This window comes from Melospiza georgiana, chromosome 3 (assembly GCF_028018845.1).
Source record: "Melospiza georgiana isolate bMelGeo1 chromosome 3, bMelGeo1.pri, whole genome shotgun sequence".
Taxonomy (NCBI): Eukaryota; Metazoa; Chordata; class Aves; order Passeriformes; family Passerellidae; genus Melospiza; species Melospiza georgiana.
Window position 1 is genome coordinate 63,525,974 of NC_080432.1, and position 14,999 is coordinate 63,540,972.

Consider the following 14,999-nt stretch of genomic DNA (forward strand, 5'->3'; position numbering starts at 1 on the left):
GCACACTGGGCCACATCTTGGGCTGGAGTTTGCCTGCATGATGTGCAAATCAGATAAAAGTTCTTCGCTTGGTATTTGTTAAAAAGCAGCACTGTGATGGCTTGGTTCCTAATGCTGGAAAAGGATAGCCTGGAAAGTAGAGCAATGGCTGTGACCAGAAACACAGCCAAGATGCAGGATGGACATGTCTTGGCCGTGCCTCTTTTCTGCTTTAATCTTACATCAGGTGCAGGTTGTATCAGCTGCTGTAACACAGATCAGCCTCTGGCTGCTCATCCAGTTGGAACCTTAATCTACACTTCACACTTATGTTCTTTTCTTTCTAGAATGGAAGAATGAAGGCTGCTCACAAGAATGAGATTATGTAAACTCTATACTCACTTCTTTCTTACAAAATAAAAAGCCATTCTCTGCTTCTGAGACCCCAGTTCTAGATGAGTAGAGGTTCTTTGTAAAGTTGTTTTTTGTAAAATTGTGGTCCTAGTGTGATAATGGGGAAGACAAGCTGTCTCTTCTTTTCCTCAGACTGAGCATTTGAGTTCAAGGGGTTTTTGACATGTATTATATCAGCTACATACTTATTTCCACTGTGGTATTGGGGTAGACTGTGTCCTGTCATGTCCCTGACCTATCCATGGTTTCATCTTAGTTGGACTGGTGTTACTGAACATGAGGCAGACCTCATTACAGTTCCCTGATATCTGTGCAATTAACTGGGGACATCAGCTGTAGCATTTGCATAGGGGCTGTTTCCAGCAGTTATCTGGTAGCAGTTTAGATAGCACATGCCTGCTGTGTTTGGGAGCACCTTTTGCCTCAAGGGAGTCCCAGTGACTGACCATCCAGATTGGAATGTAATTCTTTAATTAGTTTGATAGAAGTCTGTTTGGTATATCTTCAGGGAGCTAGATGAGACTATTTTGCTGTTCAACTTCCTTTGATGTTAATTGGACTTAGGAATCAAAATCCTCGTTAATGACCTTGCATATTGATTCTAGTAAGGGTCATTATTTAAATATCTCACTTCCTAAAGAAATACAGATCTCCAACAAACACAGAGTTTCCCACAAAGTCTTGTCAGCTCTGCCTTGAGATAGGAATATGTGTGTGATTTTTTGGTACTTTTAACTTATGATCAGAGTATTGGGCAAGGGTGGGAGATAACAACAAAGATTAAAGTGGATCAAGATGGAAATGGCCTTAAGTCAGTTCAAGGCTTTGCTGTAGACGTTCCATGAATTCTTCAGAAGGGAGAGTCACATAACCTGTTGGTAACTGGCCTCTTGTGATCCGTCTAGTATGATGGTATTTGTCTCTGAATATGAGTTGTGAAAATTGGGTATATACTAAGTGCTTAAGGAGGCTGGGTGGCTGACTTATAAATAATGAATTAGATAAGAGAAATTGATGTGCTTGTGTTTTAATTGGTGAATTGATCACATGGAAAATAGCTTTAGAGACCTTAATGTTGTCTGCCAGCAAACAGTTGTTTGCTACTCAGCTGGGCTATATTCACTTCAGCATTTTCAGGATGGCAAACTCTCCCCTAAGGCCAGCACTATACACTGAACAAGGCTCTCTTATTGGCTTGTTGTGATTTTAGAGGCTGAAATATGAGCTATAAAAGCTAACTCAACAGACACAAGAAAATGAGCTTTGAAAAAAAATGTTTGATTGGAGCAGTTTAATGCTCATGAGGATTATCTACATATCAGAGGATAAAATAAGAGGCTAGACAGCAGTTGCCAGTCACATACTGCTTTGAAAAAACTTGAGCTTGCCAGAGTTTCTTGGAATGCATTATATCATTAAGTCATGCCTTACAGGCTATGTAGAACTTGGTGACTTGCTATCAGCACAGACTTTGCTGGAAAGAAGAGATTGGTTGGGACTTCTGAAGGAGTATTTCTTTTTGGAAGAAATGCAAATTGGGTTTGCATGGCCAGGTTTTGGTTGCAGGAGGGGCTACAGCAGTGGCTTCTGTGTGAAGCTGCCAGAAGCTTCCCCCACATCCAGCAGAGCCAATGCCAGCTGGCTTCAAGACAGAAGTTCCCCATGCCAAATCTGGGCTAGTCGGAAGTGGTGACAACCCCTCTATGATAACAAATTTAAGAACAAGGAAAAGAGTTGTTTTGCAGATGTTATTGCTTCCAGAGAAGAGTGGGGTGAGAATATGTGAGAGGAACTACTCTGCAGACACCAAGGTCAGTGAAGAAGGACAAGGAGGAGGCGTTCCAGGTGCCTGAGCTCAGATTCCCCTGAAACCCGTAGTGCAGACTGTGGAGAAGCACCTATGCCCCTGCAGCTCATGGAGGTCCATGGGGACACAGAGATCCATGGAGGACGCTCACACTGGAGCAGGGGGATGCCTGAGAGGAAGCTGTGAGCCTGTGGGAGGCCTGTGCTGGAGCAGGTTCCTGGCAGGTATCTGTGGACTCATGAACAGAGGAGCAGTTTCCTGGTAGGACTTACATCCTTGTGGAGGACCCACGTTGAAGCAGGATGTGACTCCTTTCCCTAAGCTGTGGCAGGAACGACGTGTGATGAACTGACCATAACCCACATTCCCTGCCTCCCTGTGTCTCTGGGTGGGAGGAGGGAGGAGTGGGGGGAAGGTGTTTAGGGCTTATTTTACTTCTCATTACCCTGCTCTGGTTTTGGCAATAACAAATTCAATTAGTCTCTCTAATTTGAGTCAGTTTTGCCTGTGGCAGTATCTGGAGAGTGATCTCTCTCTGTCCATATCTCAAACCATGAACCCTTCATTATATTTTCTCTCCCCTGTCCAATTCGGGAGGGCAGTGATGGAGTTGCTTTGGCATCCAGTGAGACTCAGCCCACTAAAATTCCTCTTATATTTTTCATTGTCCTTTTAAAAGTGATCAGTATTTCTGGAGATTACAGCTGGAAAGTCAGAAGTCAGTGAGGAGCAGGGTCCTGTGTAATAACCAGTTCATGTCTGATTCTGTCTCTTCTTGCTTGTGTCCCAGTGTTAATCATGTTGGTGCCAGCTTTTGAGAGCAGTTTGTGAATTTCTTCTATAGTCATGGACATGTGGGAAGGAGAACATTTGGGGATGAAAGTGGTAGTTCTACTATTTTTTATTTTTTTTGGTATCTCTAGATTAGCATCTGACATAGTTCTTGAGAAGTATGCCGTTTATAATCTCTTAAATAAAACAACATGCTCGCTCATTTTACCTTACATGTGCTCAAGAAGTAATAAAAGCAGTAATTGTGGTGTGATCATCACCAAACAAACAATGCTTTAGAGACTTTCAATCCATTTAGCTTTGCAGGTAATTCATCCACTTTCAGAATCTTGGGCCTTGGAATGCATTTCACCTTCTCTATTGTGAAGAAATGTTTATGATGTCATCATTTAAGTCTTCTCCCATCTCTTGATTTTGTTCATGTTTTCTGTTAGTTTCTTTCTGCTAGGAGAGAGTGGCTCGGAAAGCTGATACATGCATAGCAGATCCCCTGAACAGAAGTAAGGAGTGGGGAGAGAGGAATAGTTGTCTCTGAGGGTTTTTTTGGGAGGGGATGGTTTCAGCATATCTCTCTCTATTTTACTATTTCTCTTTGTTTAAAACAATTTGTTTCCTGCTCTTGCTGCCACATCCACCTGGCATTAGGTGCTCCTGTGCTTTCTTCCTGGATGTGACTGCTGGATGTGACTCATGCTGCTCAACCATTACATGCTCACTGTCTGCCATTCAGCAAGTGAATTATGAGTTCTCTGGCAGGCAGCTGGCCAAGAAGAGATTCTAGTGACAGTGTGGATTACTGACCTGCATCTCCCATGCTGGCAGTTTACAGCCTGGATCCAGACTTGGGGGAGCACTTATATAGTCCATTTGGTGTTTTGGATGGTGTACATGCACTGGTCTTGATTTTAAGTTTTGCATTCTCAGTTCTAATGTTGGGGAGTAGATGGGGGAAGGAAATTAGTGCTTAGAAAGACAATGTGCCACTGATACAGTATTTCAATCAATCTGTGTGTTTAATCTGGGATATGTAAGTGGCCCTATTTCTTGTCCAATGGGCAAGTATTTTTATCTCAGCAAGATTTTGCACCTGGTCTGCAGCCCCAAAAGACAGTGGTGTTGGGGAGGAAAGGGTAAGGGGTCAGTCTCAGGAGTCCCTGAAAACCTGTTAGCTGGGTCGTGACTCTTGAATGTATGAGCAAAATTTAGCATGTTATGAAAAAAGACACATGGTTTCTGTTACTCTTACTTGTGAGCTTGAATGAGGTTTGTTTCTTTGGTTTCAGTGGTGTTTTTGTAAAAGAGCAGTGCTTGCTTTTTCTGAAACTAACTTACTGCCTTTCCTGATCTTCTTTGTATTAGTGAACCATAATAATCACCACTGCCTTGGGTCTTTGTTCCTTTTATAGACTCTTCCAAAAATTCATTCTGTTTTGTGACAAAACCCCACAGTCTTGGCTGGGCTGAGGTTAATTTTCTTCATGGGAGCCGGTAGAATGGGAGTGGGGAGCAGCTGGGTGGGGCTGAGGATGAAAGCAGCCATAGTTTTAACTGTCAGACTTCTAACAACAAATGCAACTGAAATATTGGCCTAAGGTTCTAAGGATGATAACAGGATAGCAGTATGTGTGTTTGTCTTAAACATTTGGTCACTTTCAGTGCTTGCAGAAGAGTAGAAAATGAGAACATCATGAGGCTTTTGATAATTGCCTTACGGAATGAAATATGGTTTGGGCCGGGAAGAGGGGTGGCACTGGAACTGAGGAGACTGTTTTCCTGCTAAATGGTGCAGGAAGAGGAGTGGCACTGAAACTGAGAGGACTGTTTTCCTGCTAAATGCTCTGCTCTGATCTTTGCTCGGTGCTGTGCAAGTCATGACTTTTCTTTGTTTTGAAAATGAAGGGGTGAGTGGGAATAATGAAAGTCTTTTCTCACATTTCCTTTCTTTACATTCCATGAAAAGTAACAAAGCTGCAGGAAATTCACTACCTTTCATTTCCTTCAATGTTTGTTTGCTTAAGAAACTGAATATGCTGAAGTGCAGTGAGTATAAAATTACGTAATGCATTGCAAACATGGGGATATTTTTAGCAACCGTCCCTTAGGTCTGTCAAGATTTAGCGCTGAACTGCTGTGCAGGTTGAATGGCATTGCAGATTACAGCGTTGACCTTCAAAATGTAACTAGTAATGACCAGAAATACACCTCATTCTCCCGTTTCTTCATCTGGTTTCTGTAACTCACAGCTGCAGTGGAGAAAATAAGGTAATTTGCAGGATGTCCATGTGATGATACCTCTGTGTCTCTTTTTCCGTTTCCTCAGCCTGCCTTTTTCCAGCATTGTAAAACTTCTCATGGAAGCTTAATTCTCATAAAACACTTTATTTGTCATTTTGTACTTAAAATTTGAAACAAAATGCTTTCACTAGACAAATCTTTAGCTTCTCTTCCAGAGTTACTGAATACAGGGAAAAGAGATTTCATGGAAGAGTTTGATAAACTTTCAAAAATGTAAGCTGAGCAAGTCCAGCTTGTCACCTCATCTTCCTACTCCAAATCACAATTAACAAAATCACATAAAGGCTACAGGTTGCTTTATGATTAAGAGCTGGTGAGGTTTGATGTGTCATCAAGCTTCTTAAGAGCAGAATTTGGGAGTGACTATTGATACCTTGTGCACAAAGGGCAAATATCTGTGGAGGTGGATGTTCTAGGGAGAGCAGTGAGAATGTGTCAGAGAGGGATTATGCTAGAGCTTTGGAGACTGGAAGCATCTGATTATTATTTTGGCCTTGTCCACCTTACTTTAATATTGTGTAGAATCTTTTGCTGTCTCTCTTTCTCTCCTCTCAAGTAAAAGTACACCTTGTGCTTATGCTTATAGGGTTTTTTTGGTTCTGTTTTGTTCTCATCTTGACAACAAGTTCCTATCTAGGAACTTTGTGTTTCTGTTAAAATCAAGGAGTTATTAGCTAGTATAGCAAGGAGGCAAATGACCTCAGAAGTGCTCTCCAGCTGAGTGACTGTGCTGAGCTACTTAATAATGATCATATGAATTCTATGGTCTTGGCTGCACTGGCTTGGCTGTAGGATTAAATTGCTCATGTTTGCCTTTTCCATGAGTAGAGCTATGCTGCTTCTGTAGCGGCAAATTAATTTATCTTAGAAAGGATGTAAATAAAAAAGATTATAAATACCATTATATCACTTCTTTAATACCAAGCAGTTTTAAATTGCAATCTCATTCACAATTCCAGGTTGAAAAAAAGAATTATTAAAGTTCTAGCTAGGAAACGGTGGGAAATTACATTTAGGCATTATTCTGTCCTTTTTTTTCCCCTGTGTCATTAAACATTCTCTGATAAGCAACTCATATTTCTCTGCAAAGACAGGCTTATTTAACTGTTGGATGAAGACTTTGTGTCTGAGTTTGAAAAGCAGAAGGATTGAAGGGAAGAGGGAATACATGAAAAAAAGAGGAAGGAAAAATTAAATACTGAGTTGGATGGAACTCTGAGAGAGAGCTGATGTCAGCAGCTGAGGTGAGAAAATTGGATATGGAAAGAAAAGTAACATTAACCTTAAGTGAGAGGAGAAGAAGCCTTTCCATTGTAACTGGATAAAACCAAAGAGTTTTGTGCTCTGTAGGAAGGAAAATAATAAGATTTTTTTTTAAAAAAGTAAGATGCAAGTGGTGAGACGAAAAAGTGAATAGGCCTTCAGCCAGAGATTACAATTTCTTTAAAGGTAGAAGCTCCCCTGATGGGTGCAAATATATGAGGCAAATCTTGTGATACAGGAAACATGCCCACAAGTGTCTCTGTGTTAGTGAGTAACTGGATTAAAATCCTGGCCCTGTGGATGCAAGTCAGCATTTATATCTACATAGTTTGGCAACAGTCTCCCAACTGTTTGTTGTTTTTTTTCCAGGATCTTTAAACTGCAACACTGAGTGCTTGTTCATTCTTATACAGCACGGTAGCGCCAGAGTTGTCTAATGGTGCATGATCATCTTGTAGTGGCACAGTGTCATAAAGATAACTTGTTGGTTTATTTTTTCTGGAAGAGGAAAGTTCTAACTGGAAGGCTTCAGAATTTGTCTTTTATCCTATTGCTCTACTGTTTCTCTAAGTACTATTGACAAACTTGTACTTGCACAAAGGTAGAAATTTTAGTGCTGAAGGGGTCTGTTGTAATCATCTGGTTTGACTTCCTGCATTGTGGAGGTGGGAGAACTTGCCTTGTATTTATATGCTGTGGATTCCACACCTCTCTCCAACCTGAGTTTGACTGTAATTCTCTTTGTAAGTAGGATGATAATATTTCTGCAGTAATCATTTCTCTAGAATGCGAGCAAGGACTTAAATCTTTGTTCTTCTTGAAGAGTTATTACTTGAAAAACGATGTATTTATTCCATCTTCCTGGTCTAGGTTTTTAAATACTTCCTTTATGCCTAAACTTGTTGGTGGAATCTTTAACAATATTCTCTAAACTAGTACAGGAAAAAAGATTTATGTTTCTATTTTGATATGTACATGTGTTCATATATACAACACTAGAATTTGTTTTATGTAAATTAAATCATTCCTATTTGTGCAAGGACAGTGTTTGCTTCTGTTTGTTTTACATAAGGGTAGCAGCTGTGGGTACTTGCAGAATTCTGAGAATTCGTCTCTACCAATTATTTTCTCATCGTGGGCCAACTCTTCTTCTTGAATAAGTGATGCTAATAATATTACACTGTGCTACTCTGTTCTTTTTAAGCAGCCAAGATGGAGAAAATATTTTCAATCGTTGGTTACTCTGACTGTATGTCAGACTTTTGCTATGACTGTTATCCTACCTAATAAACAGTGTATCAGAAAATGGCAACAGTGGTGAATCAAATTCTTATCCCTTCTTTGATTGGGCTGTGAATTATTCTGTGGAATGCAAACTGGATGCTGATAAGGCCTTGAGGTTCTAAATTTTGCTTCTTCTGTGTAATTTTCAGCAGGAAGATAATGCAGAGAGCTGTCTTATTTTTAATCTTTAATTTTCAGGAATGGGATTAAAAATAATAGGATTATCACCATTTGCATGAAGGGAAAAATGCTTCATTTATCATGTCCCTTTCCCTAAGTCAAGGAGGGGAAGGTGGGCTGTGGGACTATGATCCAGGGACTAACAAAAAGGAGTTAAGTTTAGGCAATTTCCTATCTTCATTACAGTTTTTATCATGAGAGTGAATTAATGACCTATTATTCTTTTCTCACTAAAGGCTTTTTTGTCATTACAATGAGAATAGGAAGATTTTTATGATCTCTCTACGTGCAATAGTAATTTGTCTTGCTCTGACCTTTCTGGCAGTCTGTTTTGCCTGACCTGCCATAGCATCCCTTATTCCAGACCTGCAGGGAAGGAGGTAGGTTGATAGGTTGACAAGCCACAGCCAGCTTGGCAAGAAAGGTCATTGTAACCTAGTGTGCTGAATATAAAGGCTGTGTGTGTTCCCATCACTCATTCTGCAGTTGGCAAAGTTGACAGTCTTGGAGTGAGGCTGCTCAGGAGGGACAGCCTGTGCTCTGGGAGGTACTGGCCCCAGATTATGCACTTGGTTCTGTCGCTGAGCTTACTTGCTTGCCCTGGCAGGTAGCTTCCTCTCTTCCAAGTCAAAGGTGTTCCCTTCCTTTCATTTTCTCTCTGTGTTGCACGTGATGTGTTTCAATCAAGGTTAAGTTGGTATTTGTGCCTCAAACTGTGTGTGTATGTATGTCCACACCAGCCTGCAGCAGTATGGATACTCAAGAGTTACGGTGTGAAACTACTTTCTGTACGTTATGTAAATGGAGAATGTTCTTAAACATGTTTTGAAGTGTATTGTTGTGCATCAGCTTATTCTGAGAACATCACTTATGTAAAATATCCTTCATGTGCAGTACTACAAAACCTGCATGGATTGTCACTTAACCATACAGAACTGCAGACGGTGCAGTAAGCAATGAAATCCCATGGTGAGGCACTGCTCAAAACAGAGTGGAATTATAAAAGGGCTGCAAACCTCATTCCCTTACTTCACTGCACTCAAATCCATTGAGGTAATTCCAATCTGCATTCCCTATTTTGCAGCCTTATTGAACTGAATTCTTAAGACATTAGAAGGGACTGTGTTAACTTATATCCTTCTCTCCTGTTCTGCCCGAGGATTATCTGCCTGTCCTTCATGTTCTCATGCTATCAGATGATGCATTTAAATGGCAGGTTGAACTGAAATGTGAAGGGTGCTCAAGCTAATCAAACATTGTAAGAATCTCTGCAGGTGTTTCATAGCTGTAGCATAGAAATGCTAAAGACTTAATTGACTGAGTGTGTAACAAGAACAGGAAATGACACAATGGCAATTCATTTTCTCCAAGAATACAGTGGGAGCACAGTCTGCAGCAACCCTAATTAGATTTTCAGTTAAACATTTTTAGCAAGGATGGGAAGTTGAGCTAATTGAATCTGTTCTAATTTCCATCCTCCTGTTTGTCATTTTTCGCTCTTCTTTTTGGGACATCTATCAAAGCTCTTATTGTTCTCTGCTCACTGCAGTATGTGATGACAGATGGCAGGCAACATGCTGATGTGCGAGGTAGCTACACATAAGCCATAGGAGCTCCCACCTGTCTTCATTATCGTGAAACTGAACTGGATCCACTCCAGTGGCTTATGACTTTCTTCATTTTCCCCTCTCCTCCCAGTGTCCATCCACTTTAATGTGAGAATAAATTATTCAGTATTAATAATGTCCAAAATGTTTATATGCTGTTGCAAAAATCTGTAGATAGTCTAAAACAAATGTGATGTTCTGCCTAGAAGAGATGCAGGTCCAAATAACCATCAGTTTTTAGTGTCCTTCAGTTAGTACTATACACTGTAATAATCTTTTTGCTTTCCTTTTTTCCTGTTTGTGTCTGGCTGATGGAGCACCAGTTAATGCACAGGTACCTTGTTTCGGCACCTGTTGATCTGCTGATTTCAAATGCGGGTTCTCCTCACTTTAAGAGAGGGAGTATAACAAAGGCACAATGTAAAAGCACTTTAAGGTGCTTTTTGGATTAGAGATGTGTGAAGTGTGTGAAATATGCCAGCTTTCTTTAGAGGATAAAAGTGCTTCACAGAATTGTGAAATTATCTTTGGATGCTGTATGCAAACATGATCTTTCTGAAATTGATACAGCCCTTCTGGAATGTTACTTGAATACCAATTTTAATTGCATTTTCCCCTCTCACTTGTTTTAAATTTTACTTAGGGAGAAGTGTCTCCTTCCTCTTCAACTGGCTCTGGAATCAAAGAGCATGAAGCTGGCCCAACAGGCTCTAGCAGGGATGCAGGTATGACTTTACAGTGGGAGTGTGTTGGCAGGCAGTGGGTGTCAAGAAAATCTAGGCTTTTCTTTTGAAAAATACTGCAGAAAAAGCATCTGTCCTTGGTTGAACCTAACAATAATGTTCACATTTCTGTTCAGAAGTTAGGATGCAAGTAAAGGCTGGTGATTTTGAAGAAGCCTAAAAATGTTTTGCAGGTAGGTGGGAGGTCTTGCATTTTAACATTGAAATGTAGATGTACTCTTCCTTGTGGACCCTGTGCTACTCATAGAAAAGTTTGCCACTGCTAAGCATCTTAGAAATTAAGCTGGGACTTGCTGTCTTGTTTCCTCTAGAAAAGAAGACAGCAGTGCTTGGAAGATGGAGAAGTTAATAGAGGACCTGGAGCTGTGTTCTTTATGTGTGGACATTTTTCTGGGGTTTTTTGTACACTGAAGACAGTAGAAACAGCATCTGATTTGGAAGTCTATGAAATTGCAAAAGAGAACAGCAGTGCAGCACAAGCAACAAAAAAAAACTCTCCTGGGTTTGACAGTATAAAAACTAAAGCAGTTTACTGTTCTTTTAATTGGACAAATGAGTAAAAGTCAGTAAATACTTATCACTAGGGGGATACTAGTTGTGGAAAAGCCTGGCACACTGCTGGGATATAAAATCCATTTTCCAAACAGAATTTTTTTCCCTTGGAGGGCCAGAAAGAAATTGTTCTGGGAATATAAGATGTAAGTGGGTCATTCAAATTCACCTTATCCAGCATATGAGGTGTCAGACACTTGGTTAGAGAGTTCCTCATATTGGAGGGAAGGGCTGTTAAGATAACAAAGGGTCTGGAGCATCTCTCTTATGAGGAAGGGCTGAGAGCTGGCTCTGTTTAGACTGGAAAAGAGGTGCCTCCAGGGCTGGAGACACCTCAGCCTCTCTGGACAGCCTGTGTTTGATCACCCTTACTGTAAATTTTCTCCTGGTGTTCAGAAGAAACCTTCTGTGTTTCAGTTTGTGCCCAGAGCTTGTCTTGTCAGTGGGCACCACTGAAAAGTTCCTGCCCTTTTTGCACTCTTCAGATATTTATGTGTGGTGGTGAGATCCTCCCTGAGCCTTCTCTCTCCAGTCTGAACAGTCCCAGCTCTCAGCCTTTCCTCATAAGAGAGGTGCACCAGTTTCTTTGTCATCTTAGCGCTGACTCCCAACAGCTCCATATCTCCCATCCTGAACTAAGCATTCTTCTTTATATAGAAAACCCCATTATTGTCATTGCAGATTTAGTTAAATCTCATCAGGCTGTACAGAGATAAAACCCTTGATATTCTGGTATGTGGGAAATGCTTTAAAACATTCTGAGTTTAAAACCCTGACTGGCAGTTCAGCTTTACCCACTCACTCCTTCCCTCTCAGAGGTATGGGAGAGAGAATCAAAAGGGTGAAAGTGAGGAAAATTGTGAGCTAAGACCAAGTTTAATAGTGAAAGCAAAGCTGCATGTACAAATAAAGGAATATGTGGAATTCATTCATCACTTCCCATGGAGCAGCAAGTGTTTGGCCATCTCTAGGAAAGCAGGGCTTCATCATGGGTAACTGTTATATTGGAAGACAGATGCCTTAACTGTGAATATCTGTGTTCCATCCACTTCCTCTTTCTTTGCCCAGCTGTTGTTGCTGAGCACAGTGTCATATGGTTTGGGATATCCTAGTGGTCATGTTGGGGTCAGCTGTCCCAGCTGTGTCCCCTGCCAAACTCTCTGCAGCCCCAGCCTACTCACTGGGGAGCCAGTCTGAGAAACAGGCAGCCTTGAGGCTGTGTAAGCGCTGCTCAGCAATAGCAAAACTTGGGTGTGTTATCAGTGCTGTTTTGGTCACATATCCAGAAAAAAGCACTCTTTGAGCTCCTGTGAAGAAAATTAGCACTATCCCAGCTAAAACCAGTACAAGCATAGGAAATAAGAAGTAGGAGTGAGCCAGTGGACTGTGCTGCAATGTTGAAGCTGCAGATGAGCATCAGTAAAAAAGTGATGCAGAATGTGGAGAGGGAAGTGGGCTGCTCAAAGTCTCTACGAAGACAGAGCAAGGTTGTGTCCCTGGGATTAAGACAAGCTAGTTTTGCTCTGTTGTGGGATCTTCTGAGAAGATAGGAGCTGGGAAAAGACTTGTGTGGATACATCTCTTGCAGGATGCTTGCCACTAATGGGAGACACCCATGAAGATGGTTATAGACTGTATGGAAGAGGCATTTCTAGTAGAACTCCAAGGAAATAGTGCCATTGACAATGTCGGGAGATGTTTCTGAGATATTGGGCAAAGTAAATCTGATCAGTCTAAAATACTCCGTCTGAGGTTCAATCAGTCTGTATTGAATTCAGTTCAACCAACCTAATGTGAGGACAAGGAAATTTGGGTTGGTTTCTGTGTGTGTTTGTGTAAGTCACTTGTTAACTGGGCTTTTTGTCTGAGGACTTGATTGTATTCATTAATGGTTAACTTTTGTATGACACAAAACACATTTTGCCAGGGGTCAAAACTGCTGCTTCCACAGCACTTGTGCTCTATTGGAGTAATTGGGACAGTAGGTGACTGTCTCCTGTTGGGCAGGAGATCTGATAGCACTACTTCAATGCCAGGATGCTAGCCTGAGTGGGTTTTTTAAAATTTTGTTGTTGTTTTGATGATCTGGGGGGCTGCAAAGGTTTCAGGCTCTCCCAGCTTCTAAAATACTGAGCAGTTTTGCTAAGGGCATTAGCTGAAGTGATATCAGTTACTGATGTCTGCTTTATTCTAGTCACTGGGGATGTGGGATGGGCAAAGATGATACTGCAATGGCAACTGACATGACACAGATCTCCCAGTTTTACTGTTTTTCTTGTATTTTATATTATTGGATTAATTTGAAAATTTTAGACAGAAAGCCTAACCACCCTAGTACCAAGCCCTAATAGGTTTAGGTGCAGTACTTTGCAGAGGCAGTTTTTGTCTCAACATGTACATTGCCATTTTCTCTCTGCAGAAGCTGCTGTCTGATGAGAGGTTTGTATCCGTGGAAACAGACTCAGATGAGAAACAGTTGCTTAATCAGATGCTGAATGCTGTCAAAGTGACTCCATCACTCAATGAAGACCTGCAGGTTGAAGTGATGAAGGTTAGTGTTTCACACACATCAGTGCTTGCAGCGGAGGCTGTGTGACTGAATGCTGGGTTAGCAAATAAATTAGGTGCTGCCTTGAAAATCTTCATTTTGGGACAGTATTTGATTCCCTTTTCCTACTGGCAGATGTCAGTTGTTTTCATTTCTGTTTTGTGTTTCTCTGGATTAGATAGGAGATAGTTTGCATTAGGATTCAGAATACTGGTGATTCCAGTTTTAACAAACTTCAGCAGCACAATCATTTCCTCCATAGGAGAGCACAGGCGAAGGACTTGTAGTTCTGGAAGTTTGTTATTGAGCTTTAGTGGTTGTAGGATGGGCTGTGCACACTTTTAATTTTGTATTGTGTGTGCACAGGTGCTGTGTAATTTGTTATCTGTATTTTCTCTTTGTAAAGTGCTAATGACAGAGCATGATCTGTTTAGGCATCAAAATGTCCCTGGACCAGTGCATAAGGGAAATTAGTGTTTTGTATACTCTGTCAGAACTTCAATTTCTGGAATACTCTAGCATTCTCCTGTGAGCATGTTAGGAAGCTGAGCTTCCAGGAGGTTCTGTTTTGCCTTGCCCTGTGATCATGTTGGTTGTATGACTTCAAAGTCATTTTTCTGTATCAGTATTGGCAATACCTGTATAATTTGTACAAAGCAAGATGATGGTGGACAGTTTTCAGATGTTTGGGTGTAAACTTTGCACTGCAGGGTTTGTTGTGCTATAGCTGATCGTTGGTGAAACCATTTTGGAACAAACCTGGTGGTCCTTTTTGCATGTTCATTTTACCTAGTACTGATTGATATATTTGGGTCTATTCCTTGACCATCCTTTATTTCTAACTGCATAGATTAGTTATTTTGTTTCTTCTGTGTGACATCTTGGGTCTAGTGAATGCATGTTACCCACTCAGAAACTGCTCTCTACCATCTGTACTCTTTACACTGGAGGTGGAATATGCACACTGTCAGAACTTGCAGAGAGGTGAACCCAGCAACAAAAAAAGGAGTAGACTGTTACTGTGGACTGTTACCTGTTTTATGGCAGCAGGCTTGTGCTTAACTCATGACACCCTGCTCTGCATTCCTAACCCAGCACACCTCCTTCCTGACCCTTTTGTCTCTACAGAGGGAAAGGGGAAGAGTTAAGTACTTGCTGTACTGAACCAACAGGCTCCTCTTGGAATGCAATAATTTTTTACAAGTTACTTTTTTACATTCTTGAGTTTACAGATTCAGAATGTGCATGCACAATTTCTTTGAAACCCTGAATGTACATCTGCAAGGCAAAGCCCCCACACTAAGAAGAATGTGAACACTGTATTTTTCTACCGTTCTGACTAAATATCTTCTCAAGTTCTCTTGACATGTGAGAAGCAAATATAATTTCAAAACATCAAACCGCAGAAAACCCAACCCAAAACATTGCATTTATGTATGCTTTTTTTAAATTAGAAAACCATGTTCAGTTCCAGTTTAAGTGCAAAAGAGAAAAGAGAACATTGTCTTAATTTCACTGAGTGAAATTTTGATGTG

General features: G+C 40.9%; 1 protein-coding gene across 2 annotated transcripts in view; it reads left to right on the forward strand.

The window, feature by feature from the left end:
- The window catches only part of ARFGEF3 (ARFGEF family member 3), a 95,085-nt gene that overhangs the window by 3,347 nt on the left and 76,739 nt on the right, over window positions 1–14,999 (forward strand). For both annotated transcript variants that reach the window (XM_058019360.1, XM_058019361.1), the window contains exons 3-4: window positions 10,265–10,346; window positions 13,336–13,467. In XM_058019360.1, coding sequence (XP_057875343.1) covers window positions 10,265–10,346; window positions 13,336–13,467 — 214 coding nt within the window. The remainder of the gene's footprint in view (window positions 1–10,264; window positions 10,347–13,335; window positions 13,468–14,999) is intronic.